General features: G+C 35.9%; 1 protein-coding gene across 1 annotated transcript; it reads left to right on the forward strand.

Annotated features, from left to right (window-relative positions):
* Positions 1 to 1,540: 1,540 nt before the first annotated feature.
* Positions 1,541 to 13,176, forward strand: Smp_131410 (hypothetical protein). Its single transcript, XM_018798457.1, has 7 exons — positions 1,541 to 1,573; positions 3,526 to 3,584; positions 3,627 to 3,680; positions 6,307 to 6,397; positions 8,438 to 8,656; positions 10,718 to 10,768; positions 12,929 to 13,176. The coding sequence occupies exons 2-7, from the start codon at positions 3,559 to 3,561 to the stop codon at positions 13,100 to 13,102; spliced, it is 615 nt and encodes a 204-aa protein (XP_018653397.1). The 5' UTR covers positions 1,541 to 1,573; positions 3,526 to 3,558; the 3' UTR covers positions 13,103 to 13,176.
* Positions 13,177 to 14,459: the final 1,283 nt, after the last annotated feature.

Genomic DNA, 14,459 nt, shown 5'->3' on the forward strand with positions numbered 1-14,459 from the left:
GACGTCATAATCATTCCTTCAACACCCAGGGCAGAGTTTAAATTATTTGAATGATTTTTTCTGGTTAGCGTTTTTTTAGAGAGTTGGTTTTCTACGGGATGGGGTCGCTAACCCCATGCCTAACCCTCCTCCTTTACCCGGGCTTGGGACCGGCAGTAGCCCCCGTAGGAGCTACAGGCGGAGATTCAGAACACATATATAATACTATATATTATATTGAATAAGTATTATGTCAAATCAATTAATAATGTCAGGTTTGATTGTTTTTGTTTAGTAAATCATGAATATGAAATATATTTTTATCAATCTATTATTCATTCAAGAGAATTTTATAAATGCTGTTCAAAATCAGCTCTGAATCAATTAGAAGATTTGGACTTCACAGATGATCTGACCCTTCTATCCCATACACATCAACAAATACAGATGAAGATAATCAAAGTAGCAGCAACTTATTCAGTAGCAGTCCTCAACATGCACAAAGCAAAAGGCGAAATCCTCAAATATAATATGGAGGACACCAACCCAATCATACTTGATGGAGAAACTTTGGAAGAGGTTAAATCTCCCATGTACCTGGGAAGCATCATCGATGGACAAAGATAATCCGATGCAGATGTAAAGGTAAGGATTGGCGAAGAAAGGACATTATCCCTACAATTAAAGAACATATGGAACTAAAAACAACTCTCAGCCAATACCAGAGTCACAATCTTCAATTAGAACGTCAAGACATTCCTACTGTATGGAGCTGAAATGTGGAGAACTATTACAACCATCGTCAAGAATTTACGAATATTTATAAACAGTTGTTTACGCAAAATACTCAACATTCACTAGCCGGATACCATCAGCAACATCCTTCTGTGGGATAGGATAACCTAGTTTTCAGCTGAAAAGGAAATTAGGAAAAGACGTTTGAAGTGTATCGGACATACATTGAGGAATTCATCAAACTGCATCACGAGGCAAGCACTAACCTGGATTCCTGAAGGGAAACAGAAAAAAGAAAGACTGACGAATACGCTAAGTCGGGAATTGGAAGTAGACATGAAAAGGATCAATGTTAACTGGAAAGAACTGGAGACGATTACCCAGGACAAGGATAGGTGGAGAGAGCTGGCGGTTGTCAGCTTATGCTCCTCAATAAAAAATAATAGGAGTAAGTATAAAATTAAGTTCAAAATCAATTCTTCGATCCATTTCTACAAGTCAGTTTTTATAATGAAATTTATAATTCTCTAAACTTCATTCAACATTTTTTTCAATATTTATCATCACCATTTGAACTTACCGAACATTTCATTGACTTCAATAATTTACATTTTACATATTAAAGTACAAGAATATGCAGTCATAATGACTTTATATACATCTAACAAGTGATGGTACAAGGGTTGTTTTATCATTCAATTCATTTGATCAACTTTAAATGAGGTTAAAGTTTATTCAAGACAATATTTGATTATTACTATAACGATTATATATATAAGTAGACTATACATATACAAATAGTTGATTAAAACATCCTAATTGACTAGATATTCAACTACATTGTCATTCATTACAAAAGGTTTGTCACAATAATCTTTATTATTATCAGAAGAGGTTTTGTGGAGATTTAGTATTTTAATAGTTGAAAGCGTGAGTCAATTGAAGCTAGACTACCATGGAAAACCTGGTAGCACTGGACGACCATTTCGTCCCATTGTGGGATTCCTCAACAGTGGTCCTGGGTTCGAATCTCGCGAGGCGAGGTCGTGGATGCGCACTACTGAGGAGTTTCGCACTAGGATGAAACGGCCATCAAGTGCTTCCACGTTATCCCTGTTGGTCTAACTTCAATTGACTCACGCTTTCAACAATAATATTTTGTAGTATATTTTGGGTTTAATATTACCTCCATTGTTTTTTTTTAATTGGTCGAGACGATAATTTATGAATGGACCAATCAGGTTCGAGATAACATGTCTTGGATTTTGGCGTGGAATTCATTCATCTATTTGACTAAATAAAGTTTTGGTATGATAGCTGATGTAAGTTTGTGATGAAAACTTGTAATCTAATTCATAACCTTAACCATCAATTGTAAATCATAATTCTAATTCCTTAAACTGGTTTGTAACCCTCATTTAGGTGGACACTCTCAAGGTGACTCAAAGATTGTACATAAATTATAGACTTACCTTTAATTTAAATGATTGTTACCTGGTATGACATTAGTACTATTTTCTATATTATCTTTTATTTACTATAACACTAATCCATTTCAACGTATTATTCAAGATCATATTCTTTGCATTATTTCAATATGAAATCAGTAGCTTATCCTGCTTCTAAATAGTAATTCCGTATAGTTTCCCTATTATTGGTAAATGTTAAATAATTGTCAATAATGAGTAAAATCCTTCCACGGTGTGGGCAGCTGGGAAGTGATATTAGCCCTCATAACCGTAACTGCACACGAGACCATGTTGGTCACATTCAAATTCTTCCTACACCTGCTAATAACTCTCTTATCTCCACGACTAACCCTTCTCACGTCCTTTTATCATCTCGCACCGCTAGGGCAAACGATTCGAGTACACGGAACTACATGTAGGAACTTTTGACGTCCGAACATTGTGCCAAATAGGACAACAGGCCTCCTTAGCTAGGACTTTAGAATCTCGCAGCATCGATGTGTGCTGCGTCTCCGAAACGCGCATACAAGATCCGAGTAGCGTCATTCATTTGACCTCACCTTATCAAAATAAAGAACCATCCCGATACACGCTTCGTGTATCTGGAAGCCCTGATGCTGCTTCCAGTGGCCTCGCTGGAGTAGGTATAGCATTAAGTCCTAGGGCAGAACTAGCTCTTTTAGACTGGATCCCAGTAGACAGTCGCTTGTGCGCTGTCCGACTAAACGGATCAGTAAGGACTGTAGCAATTTGATTTATTTCCATTATCAAGTAAATCCATTTTATCAGTTTTTGTGTTCACCCTATGTGTCATCGACTTCAGAGCTTCAGTGCCGAACACAAGTCAACTAAATATTTCATAGATATAACGACCTATTTCTCTGGTTTATAAGCGAAGTGTAATCATTGAAATTGTATTTATGTAAATTCACTTGTAGTCAGTTAATTTTTAGTCTGAAAACTTGATCGATGAAGGAATTTATTGTAGTAGCTTAGTAAAGTAATTTTTATAGTTGAAATCATGACTCAATTGAAGCTAGACCATCCTCGAAAACCTGGAAGCACTGGACAGCCGTTTCGTCCCATTATGGGACTCCTCAGCAGCGCGTATCCACGATCCCGCCTCGCGAGATCCGAACCCAGGACCTACCAGTCTCGCGCCAGAGCACTTAACCTCAAGACCACTGAGCCAGCATTCAACTGTGTTAATGAGAATACTGAAATCTCCACAATACCCCATGTGATTTATTGACGTAAGTCAAAAATGACTTCATTGTAAGGTTAATTCTTGTTTTCAGTTTTGAGTATTGAGAAAGGTTTGATTGACTTCTCTTCATTTCAGATTTACTTTCACCAAGTTCTTCATTAACAAAAAATGAATGAAAAGTGTTCAATTATCAAGTATTACACTAATATTCTACAATACAATATTCTATTTTATAGTGAATTTATTAAATGTCAATCAAAAGTACAATTTAAAGGAGCATTCATATTAATGTGAGTATTATTATTCACTTGTAATGTCTTGTTTGATTTTCTAAAACATTAGAACATTATATGAAAGCATTATAAGCAAAGATAGGTAGTGGAATCCTAGACGCGCGTCTCGTCCTCCTTGGGACTCGTCAGCTCGATGTACCTGCACCCAAGAATTGATGTCCAATCCGGGACTCAAAACCAGTACCTTTTGCTCCAAACATTATCGTATTTTCTATTTAGCCACAGAGTCCTGATAGCGATCTCCATTTGAATCGAACATTACTGGTTTCGAGTCCCGGAGTGAACAACAACTCTGGCATGTAGGTACATCCAGATAATGAGTCCCAAATAGGAAGAAACGCGCATCCTGGATTCCACTGCTAGCTACCATCCATTTTTGCTTGTAAAGCTTGTAACTTAAGGCAATATCAAGGCAGTCCGCACAGCATGCATATATGCCAACAAGGGACTGATCAATTGCAGTTGTCAACAACAATGAGATGATACAAGCAAACAATATCAAGTGAATTATATAAAAACAAACCAAATCTTTATTTGATGAGCATATTGTGAATGAAAATTTTTAAAAACCCGTTGTTCATATGAAATATATAACAGACTATTGAATTATAAACAGTAAGCAATAATATTTCGTAATTTTTCGAATTTCGATCCATTTTATCAGATGAGATCTATGTTGAGTAATTTCAAAACTTACCAAATAATATTTCATTATATTTGTAATCAATTTGTAGATGGATATCATTGAGACCGACCTTTATTATTATTATTGTTATTATTATTATTAGGGAATATTGGTAAATCAGTTGATGCGGTCATGAATCTTCATCGACTGAGATGGTTGGGCTACGTGTTACGTATGCCTCAACAATGATTACCACGACGCGCCATGCTGACTAGTGTTGGTGGTGGTTGGAAGAGAGTCAGGGGCGGCCAAACCAACACGTAGTATCAGTGCTTGAAGTCACTAACTTCTAGTCTGCGCCATGTCGGCAGATGCAGACTACTTGGTTGAGGTCTGCGTGACATTTGTAACCAATGGTTGGAGACTCTGGGTGACATGGCTCAGAATCGATCACAATGGCGTAGGTGTATACACGCTTTATCTTCCCTTAAACCTTAAGATTAAAATTGCTTCATAACTTTCTTCCTTCCTATATTATATCCTTATATACAACCTATCTTTTATATACTACTACCAGTGAAGTAACTACGTCTATGAATATGGTGTTCATCTTGTTGTGCTAATGAGTGAGGTATGGCAACTTTGACTGATGCATATATGTGCCTGGTCCTACGTTGTCGCTGAATGACTTATTATGAAATGACTGAACAGTCGTATATGTATTATGATATTCTTCAATAGTGTTCACCCATAACCATACCATAAATTGAATCGAGTATTTTAAATTCTCATGGCTAACACTTGATATTTCGATTATTTAATGAACACCAACAAAGAGTATCATACTGAGATGAAACAGTAATCTAGTTCCCCTGAGTTTTATCTTTATAGAATCTGCTGAATAAAATCCAGCTTCAAAGTAAACTAACCTCTATAAGAAACACTCAATAAACATTAAAGAAGTAATTAGATTGTCAGAAAAACAATAGTATTGTGGTGAACGAGAACACAAGTTAGGAAAATCGAATATTTTCATAGTTGAAATCATGAGTCAATTGAAGCTAGACCACCATGGGAAACCTGGAAGCACTGGACGGCCGTTTAGTCCTGTTAGGTTCTAGGTTCGAATCTCGCGAGTGCGTGATCGTGGATGCGCACTGCTGAGGAGGTTCATAATAGGACGAAACGGCCGTCCAGTGCTTTCACGTTTTCCATGGTGGTCTAGCTTCAATTAACTCATGATTTCAACTATGAAAATACTGAAATCTTCACAAAACCCCTTCTGATCTACAATCGAATATATTTTAACACAACATTATAGAATATCTTAGTAAAATCTGAGAACCATACATTAAACAACTGATTTGCATAATGTTAATCAATGGTCTCATACTGTGGTTTGGATAACTTATACCCATATAAGTAGTATATGCTGATGGCCAGACATAATATGTATTTCAGCAGAAGATTGATAAGGAAAGGACTGAAACGAAGCGCATTTGGTATGAAAATGCATGAACAATGAAATCAGAGAAGATGAACTGATATTTGCAGAACGAACAGTTAAGATTGAGACAATTGATTGTTATTTTGCAAATTAACTGTTTACTCTATGGTTATCAGAATTTAGTGAGATAGTCTGTAATTTGTGTCTAAATACATTCGATTGTCCCCACCCATGTTCTTATTCACTACAATACTAGTATAAAACAAATCATATAATTTTATGCGATTGGATCTAATCAACAGGAATTCCTGCGGTTAAGGTTTAGGTTAGTTGGGATTCATTTGCTAGATGTATTTACCATTGTATAGGAAGTGATGTGCTCCTTATGGGGTTGTTCTTTCGTTTCTACATCAATCATTCTTTGTTCTCGATCTCTTTCTATTGATCTTCCCTTAACTTTCTCCCTTCACATATTTGTTTACAAGATGATATGATATAAAGAGTAATACCCAATTCATATTGATTTATATGTTTATCCATTATTATTTCAGAATTGTTGGTTTAATAATGGGATTTGTGATATTGATGATTAGAAAATTACATCGTCCAACATTAATCAATACTATCATTGCTGGTGTAACAGTTAGTTTACAGGATTTATTTATTTATTTTTATAATTAAACACATAAATATTGGTACAAAGGGGCACCAAATAGATATGTGCCTCACAAATCTCATTTGATTTGTGTGAGAGCTGTGTAACTGCCCAGGTCCGCAAACTGAAGCAGGTGGTTTTCTTAGGGGGCTACACCCCGAACCTTTGACCTAAAGGTCTAATCCACAAGGCAGTGGAGCATCTTGAGGAGATGCAGTCCCATGGTAGGCAGTGACTAACGATTAATTCATATGCCATTTGTTACTTTAGGATACTGGAATCCATGTGCACTATTGGTTTGGAATCAGGGTTTTCCAACTCCCCTAGGTGGACTATTCATGTCCACCAACCCGGTTAAAGCACTGGACATTCGCTTTCGTCCTGTCAATTTCGTAAACAACACCCCCCTACGAGAAGGCAGTGAGTAGGACTTCCCTGGCAGAAGCTATATTTTCACGTGGCCATGTGAGAGCATTTGGAGAGGGAGAGCGGACTCTCTCCACTCTCGGCCGTACCAGGACATTTGGGGGCTAACCTACTGCGCTACTAGGGCGCAGGAAACATTATATCAATTCTTTTTTTTTATTGATTGTGTGAATTACCCATTGATATTATAAACTGCAATTGGTCATTCTCTCTTTTAGTATATAGGCATCTAATGCATCTACTCTCGGTGTACCATTAGTTCATTAAGATTGTCAAAAAAAAAGAAAAAGAAAGAAGTTAAATTCACCCTATTACATAAGGGAGTGGTTATCTGGATTTATTAGTTAAGTTGAAAAGACATTGTGAAAGATACTGAGTTCGAGTCTTGTTGAGAATATCAACATATGTATAGGTACATTCAGATGATTAGTTCAGAAGAGAATGAAATGAACATTTTGGATTCCACTACTAATTACCATTCAACTATGAATAAAACTAACAATAATTTAAATTACAATTGTCCTATACAGTGTGATTATATTTAATCCATTGAATCCATAACAATCCATCAGTATACAGTTCTCATTCATCGAATGATGTAGAGTAGAATCAATCCACTAATTGATTATTGAATACTGTAATTTTTTTAATGATTTTTATCATATGACAAAGCTTAACTTTCGTTATCAACATAAAATTGGAATGGTGTTGGTTACTGCTATGACTTGTGACCGCTTGGATGATCTGTTAATGTACAACTTGACGATGCCATCAATTAGAGAGCAATGATTTATCGATCGGACCAATGACACACGAAAACTGTATAAGCATTCTAGAGTACTTGTCTGTCCTGCTTTCTGCTTAGCCCAGCCACTTAAGTCCAAAACATCAATCTCAACCTCTGCAATATGAATCATTTACTTCAAGCATACTGGATTTATATACCAAACAGACTGACCACATCGTACTAATAAAATAGAAAATAACATTTGTACAAGATTCAGCCGAATGCGGCTGTGAATAAGGGAGATAGTAAGTGATAGACAGGGCATAATTCAAGAATGGTAAATTACATAACCATACTTCATAGATCAAAATAGAGCTCATAATAAGAGGGATATGAATACGGATAGTTTATTTATTTAGCAATTATACAATACGAAATATACATATCACATTGCTCCATAAATGGACCCGAAAATTACCATTCATTCTTCTTATCAGGACATAACATTCGCTCCTAATTCTAATGAAGTAGAGATTTTCTTCTCATTTTATATCATAACATATATAGTTCTCTCTGGTAGATGAATTTGAACTCCAATTAAGAAGGATATATAGTGTATGAGCATACATCTCTTGACATTCATACATCATCAGAAGAGCGGGTTTTGTGGAGATTTTAGTAATTTTATCGTTGAGTTCATGACTCAATTGAAGCTAGACCATCATGTAAAACTTGGAAATCCTGGACGGCCGTTTCGTCCTACTGTGGTACTCCTCAGCAATGCGCATCCATGATCTCGCCTCTTAATCATTTAGATTGTTTATTCTTGAATATACTATTTTTTTCTATTCACTCATTTCTTATATCATTTTAGGCAAACTTATTATCATTTGGTGTTACTTTATTTTGTGGGTTTTTTGAATTGAAATACGTTATCATTGATGGAATTGTGACATTTATATTGGGTGTAATATCTATCTTATTAAGTATGAAGATAACATCATTGAAAATTCGATGGAATTGGATCTTATTTATTACGGTGTGTGGATTAATGATCGTAGGATTCCTCTCTATTATCTTATCTTTCTTCTATGTAAGTTAGTGTTTATTTTCTTAATTCTTCCTTTAATCAATGATATATGAGATTGGAATATGTAGAATTAACAGTATTAGATTATCTAATGAGATGGTGGAGAAGATTTGTAGCTCAGGTGGATGATTTTGATGGAGTTTTGTTCTTTGAGCTGGATAGTTTGATCGTGGAGTTTTCATCGTCCTTCTGAACGACATCATTAGCACAAACTTCGGGTAGAAGTGAAGTGTTTGAATTTTCCCACATGTGGTTCATAGCTTGTCCTGTACGCCTCGATGTTGATGGGTTCTTGTTGGCCCTTAATCTGTCAAACACTTCACTTCTACCCAATGTTTGTGCTGATGATGTCGTTCAGAAGAATGATGAAAGCTCCACGACCAAACCATCCAGCTCAAAGGACAAAACTCGATCAAAATAGATTATCTAATGCTAATAGCCTATTCAGCATTCACATACTACTTATCAATAATCCTAGAAGCGTTTTAGTTCACCTTCATTCTATAGTGATACCTGTTGTCTTATTGTTTTTTCAAAAACACGAGTAAAGTACGATCTTTTGACCTTTTTGAGGAATAACTCATTATTACAATTATTGTCCGACGAAAGTCGTTTGAACGATACTTCATCAACAGTTGACAAACATCAGGACAGTCAAATTACTTAATTTATGCAAACTATAAACTATGTTTCTTAATCAAGGCAAGTCTTTAATAGAAAGAATTCCTGTAGAAATTGCTATACCTAGAGCTTAGATTCCTACTATGCCGCATACTACTAGACTACTTGAACGATCGAACCCACAACGTCGCAAGAAAGAAGACAGAAGACAAGTGTAAGAAATGTTATTCCCCAAAACAGTGTGAAATATAGTACAAAAATCTCATGTATTTATAGTTTTTGACTGAAAGTAAATCATCATTTCAGACAACCAATATGCACATAGTAGGTCCTTCTTATTCAACCAATAGGAGAGCTACACGTCGACATTCAAGAATGTTCTTCTTGCGGTGATTGGGTGGAATGTCTTCAGCTCCTTCTGGGCTTCTCAAGGCTTCCTTGAGTTTGCCAACGAGCCATCCTAACAGAAATAAGACTGAAATATTCTAAATTCTGATAAGATTATGATGAATGGATCTCACATCGGGTATGTTTTAATCCATAGAACCCAATACGTTAAAGATGTTTGTAAAATTTATTTCATTCTAATGTTTTATTATTCGAAATATAAATAGCAACACAGAATTGTATATTATATTAGAATAATCACCTAGTCACTTCACAACTATCTTAAATTATTTTTGTACAACTAGTGTGAATTAAAGTAAAGATGCATAGTGGCTAGCAGTGGAATCCGGGATGCGCGTTTCATCCTATTTGGGACTCGTCAGCTGGATGTACCTGCATCTCAGAGTTGATGTTCATTCCGTGACTCGAACCCAGAAACTTTCGCTTCAAACGCCATCACGTTATCTACTCAGCTACTGAGTCCTGATAGCCACTTGCTTGTGCAATGGGGTGAACTTTAAACGCGCGTCCTGGATTCCACTGCTAGCCACTATCCATCTTTGCTTACCATGCTTGTGAATTTAGGCTATAACAAGGCAATACGCACAGTATGCACATATGCCAATAAGAGACTGACCAGTTGCGGTCCCTTAAACATCAATGGGAAAATTCAAACAAACAATACTAAGTGAGTTTAGAGTGAATTAAATGTTTACACATTGTGAGGACGACCCACAGGTGAACTCAAGAAAGCTCTAATAAGTACAGAAGGATCCGAGGAACATTCCAGAATCTCGACGTGTAGTTTCCATATTGGACAAGACATAACATTCCTTTCACTTGTCTTCTGTCTTCGCATTCGCTACTTGGAGGTTTCTAGCGTTCAAGTGCTTAAGCTATACGTGTTATATTAAGAATCTGAGCTCTAGATATAACACACATCTTATGAGGACATTGTAGATCATTAAAGTAATAATGGTTCAGCAATTCCCTTTGCTCGTAAAACACAACTAAGAATCTTTGTTTTATTGTTCTACCTTCTTTCTATTATTCTAGTGTATTTTTCAAATTGTATACAATACATGTTGGATTTTTTTAATTCTACTTGTAAGTTTGATTATGTTATTGAAGTGACCTACATCTTGATTCCTTGATAAATGTAAAGAAATTAAAAAGAGAATGATTAGCAGAATATCATGAATTCATCATATTTCAAGGGAGTCTTAACATTTGTAAACCGTCCAAAGTCACATTAGTCATACTTATATACCATATCAGAGGGGGGGGTTTTGAGGGGATCTTAGTAATTTTTTATATATTTGAGATCATGAGGCTATTGAAGTTAGACCACCATGGAATACCTGGAAGCACTGGACGGCTGTTTAGTCCTATTGTGGGACTCCTCGGCAGCGCGCATCGACGATCCCGCCAAGCGAGATTCGAACCCAGGACCTACCAATCTCGCGCGCGAGCACTTAAATTCCAGACCACCGAGCCGGCATCCAACGGTGTTAATGTCTAACTTCGACCAATCCACGAAATTGAGCAACCATTCATCAATTGTCTTCAATGAGTTGATATCTCTACAACAGACTTGGCTGAACTCCACTGGTCACTGTTTCCCACTAGAACTCAAGGAAACATCTCTTGAAGTCAGTCACTATATACCATAATACATAACGTTTGGTTGGTAATGACATAAGAAATAAGAAGAACCAACATATTTTACATGATAATTAAGAATGATAAGTATTTATATATTGAAGATGAAGCCGTAGAAAGGGGGGTATAAGGGGGAGCAGTTGAAAATAATAATGAAGAGACAATGAAGAAAAACAAATTGTTAATAAATAAGTGGTAACCACAACGCTTAGTTGACAGGAATTTAAAGCTAACATCGTGAATGAGCGTCGGTGAACTTTGTCACCTTATGAGCAATAATGAGAATCAGGTCGAAAGCATTTGTTAGTATTAGGTATTGGAAAGTGGCGTAAAAGTGGTGTTCGCTGATCTGTTAGTATTTAGAACGGCTTTCAGAATTTCACGTCGGTTCCACCATCCATTAAATGTCTAATGATTTCACTAGTTAGTACTTGAAAGCTTTTCTAATACAACCTTCCGAAAATCTTATGGATCACCTTCTTTCAGTCTTTCCTTCGTACTCGCCTCCACAAGAACATATAAATATACACGTATATATGAAACAGAATAATGTACGTTTAAGAATAAGCGATAAGTCGAATGTTAACAAAGACACATTCTTGATATTCGAATAGTTTCTATTCTACCTTCTCTTCCATCCTTTATTTCGATCATTGATGCTCGATGGAATAAAAACAAACTTCATTACCTCTTTAACTACTCAATATGAAAATGAATGTTGTTGTTGTTCAACAGAAGTTCTTCTCACAGACTGACATGTTAGTTTCAGTGTTATAATCTTCACTGAAGTTGTCTCTCTAATTGAATTCAATAGTTTATATGACATTTTAATATCTGATTGATGAAGAAAACTTCATCTGATCAGTTATTTCTAAACAATCAAACATTTTCATAGTTGAAATCATGAGTCAGTTGAAGCTAGACCACTATGGAAAACCTGGAAGCATTGAACGACCATTTCGTTCTATTATGGGACTCCTCGCGGGTTGGTTGAAGTTAGACATTAACACCTCTGGATGCCGGCCGGCTCAGTGGTCTGTCGGTCAAGTGCTCTGGCTCGAGACTGGTAGGTCCTGGGTTCGAATCTCGCGAGTGCTGGATCGTGGATGCGCACTGCTGAGGAGTCCCATAGTAGAACGAAACGGCTGTCCAGTGCTCCTAGGTTTCCCATGGTAGTCTAGCTTCAATGGACTCATGATTTCAACTATGAAAATACTAAATTCCTCACAAAAACCCCTTCTGATCTATAATCAAACATTTCCTCAATATAACTTGGTTTTATAAAACTCTATTCCCTGTTAATATCAATGAATGATTGATTGATATCAGACGGAGTTTTTGTGAATATTATAGTAATTTCAGTAGTTGATATCATGAATCAATCGAAGCTAGACCACCATGAAAAACCTGGAAGCACTTGATGGCCGTTTCGTCCTGCCGTAGAACTCCTCAGCAGTGCATATCCACGATCCCACCTCTCGAGATTCGAGCTAAGGACCTATCAGTCTCGCGCGCGTGCGAGCGAGTAATAAACCATTCCCTTAGTTTTTCCATTGTTCAATTATGAAATATTGATTAATTCATTGTTTTTTTTATTCCTCATAGGCAATAATATTCACTCCATATTATTTCTCTATAAATAATGAATCCACAGAATATTCATCTTATTTAATTGGTTTTATAAATCTATTTGAAATGATCACATTATATTTGTTTATATTAATAACCACCTTAGATATTGAACAAATCACATTGAAATGTAGTTACGATGGTAACTAGTGACTCAAAAATAAACAAAAAAAAGATGATGATTGAGCTAAAATACAAAACTTTGATTCAGTTTCCATTAAACATTTTCATTAATTGTGTTATAAACGGTAGGATACTTGTTATAACTCTAGGGTTTCTTGTTATAACAGTCCTTTCACTTTTTACACGTATGTGGGACGTTAATTTATCTTACACGAATATCTACATTAGATTCCCTCCCAGTGTTGTCTATTCTACAGGACTTCAACACAACTCACATCAAGAACACGAGATTAGCTTGACTAGAACGTCAATATATTTGCACACCAAAATCCGACACAATCCAACAACAAGGAATAGTCAATCAATAATAATCAGGATAGGGGGATATATATAACACAATATAACACCTGTCACCCTATCTACATGTGTCTGACTCAGCAAAACAACAACCAATTATTATCATTCTCGCACACACATCAAATTGTAATATCGATACGTCATACTATGGGGATGAGAAGAAGTGAATAACTGAAAAGATGTAGTTCTGTACTTTATTCATTTTTAGGTGTAAAATATTTTTGATTATACATGAATTCATTATGATGGAGTTTTGTTCTCTGAGCTGGATGGTTCGATCATGGAACTTTCATTGTCCTTCTGAAAGACATCATCAGCAACAAAACTCTATCAAAATCATCCATCTGAGCTACAAATCTTCTCCACCATCTTAAAATCATGAATTCATTAATATTGACAACAAAGTTAGATTCACCAAATGATATATTTAATATACTAATTAAGTCTTATATGTAGTCGTCAGTAATGTATTAACTCCACTTAGAGTCTTTTCAAGGTTACTGTCGGTTCCAAGCTTTGGTAAAGGAGATGAGTTAGGGATGGGATACCTAATTTCATTACGCAAAACTGGATCACTGCTAATAATTCATACAACTACTTGATAGTTAGTGAATAATAGTTACAAATCAGTTGACAAACTTTAACATTTTCCATCCCTTATTACTAATGAGTAAGCAATATGTTATTCATTCATTTGTTGTTTCACAATTTGTAGAAACTGTTATGACTTTATAAAATAAGAAGGCCGGATGCTAATTCGTTATGATTTTATGTCCGACTTTTTATCACGTGAACTATCCACCAATCGGAATACGACTTTTCCAATCTTAGCACTGTGCTAACGAATGACTTCGACCGGTATGAGCAGTCAAACACCCTTATTGGTCCCTTGTCCGCCTAGCCCTACGAGTTGAGTTCAGAACAGCCTCTGCGATATGAGTCATTTTTTTCAAGCATACTCGGTTTATAAACTAAACAGACAGACCTCATCACACCATAAAATGGAAAATAATATTTGTACAAGATC

This window comes from Schistosoma mansoni, chromosome 6 (genome assembly GCF_000237925.1).
Source record: "Schistosoma mansoni strain Puerto Rico chromosome 6, complete genome".
Lineage (NCBI taxonomy): Eukaryota > Metazoa > Platyhelminthes > Trematoda > Strigeidida > Schistosomatidae > Schistosoma > Schistosoma mansoni.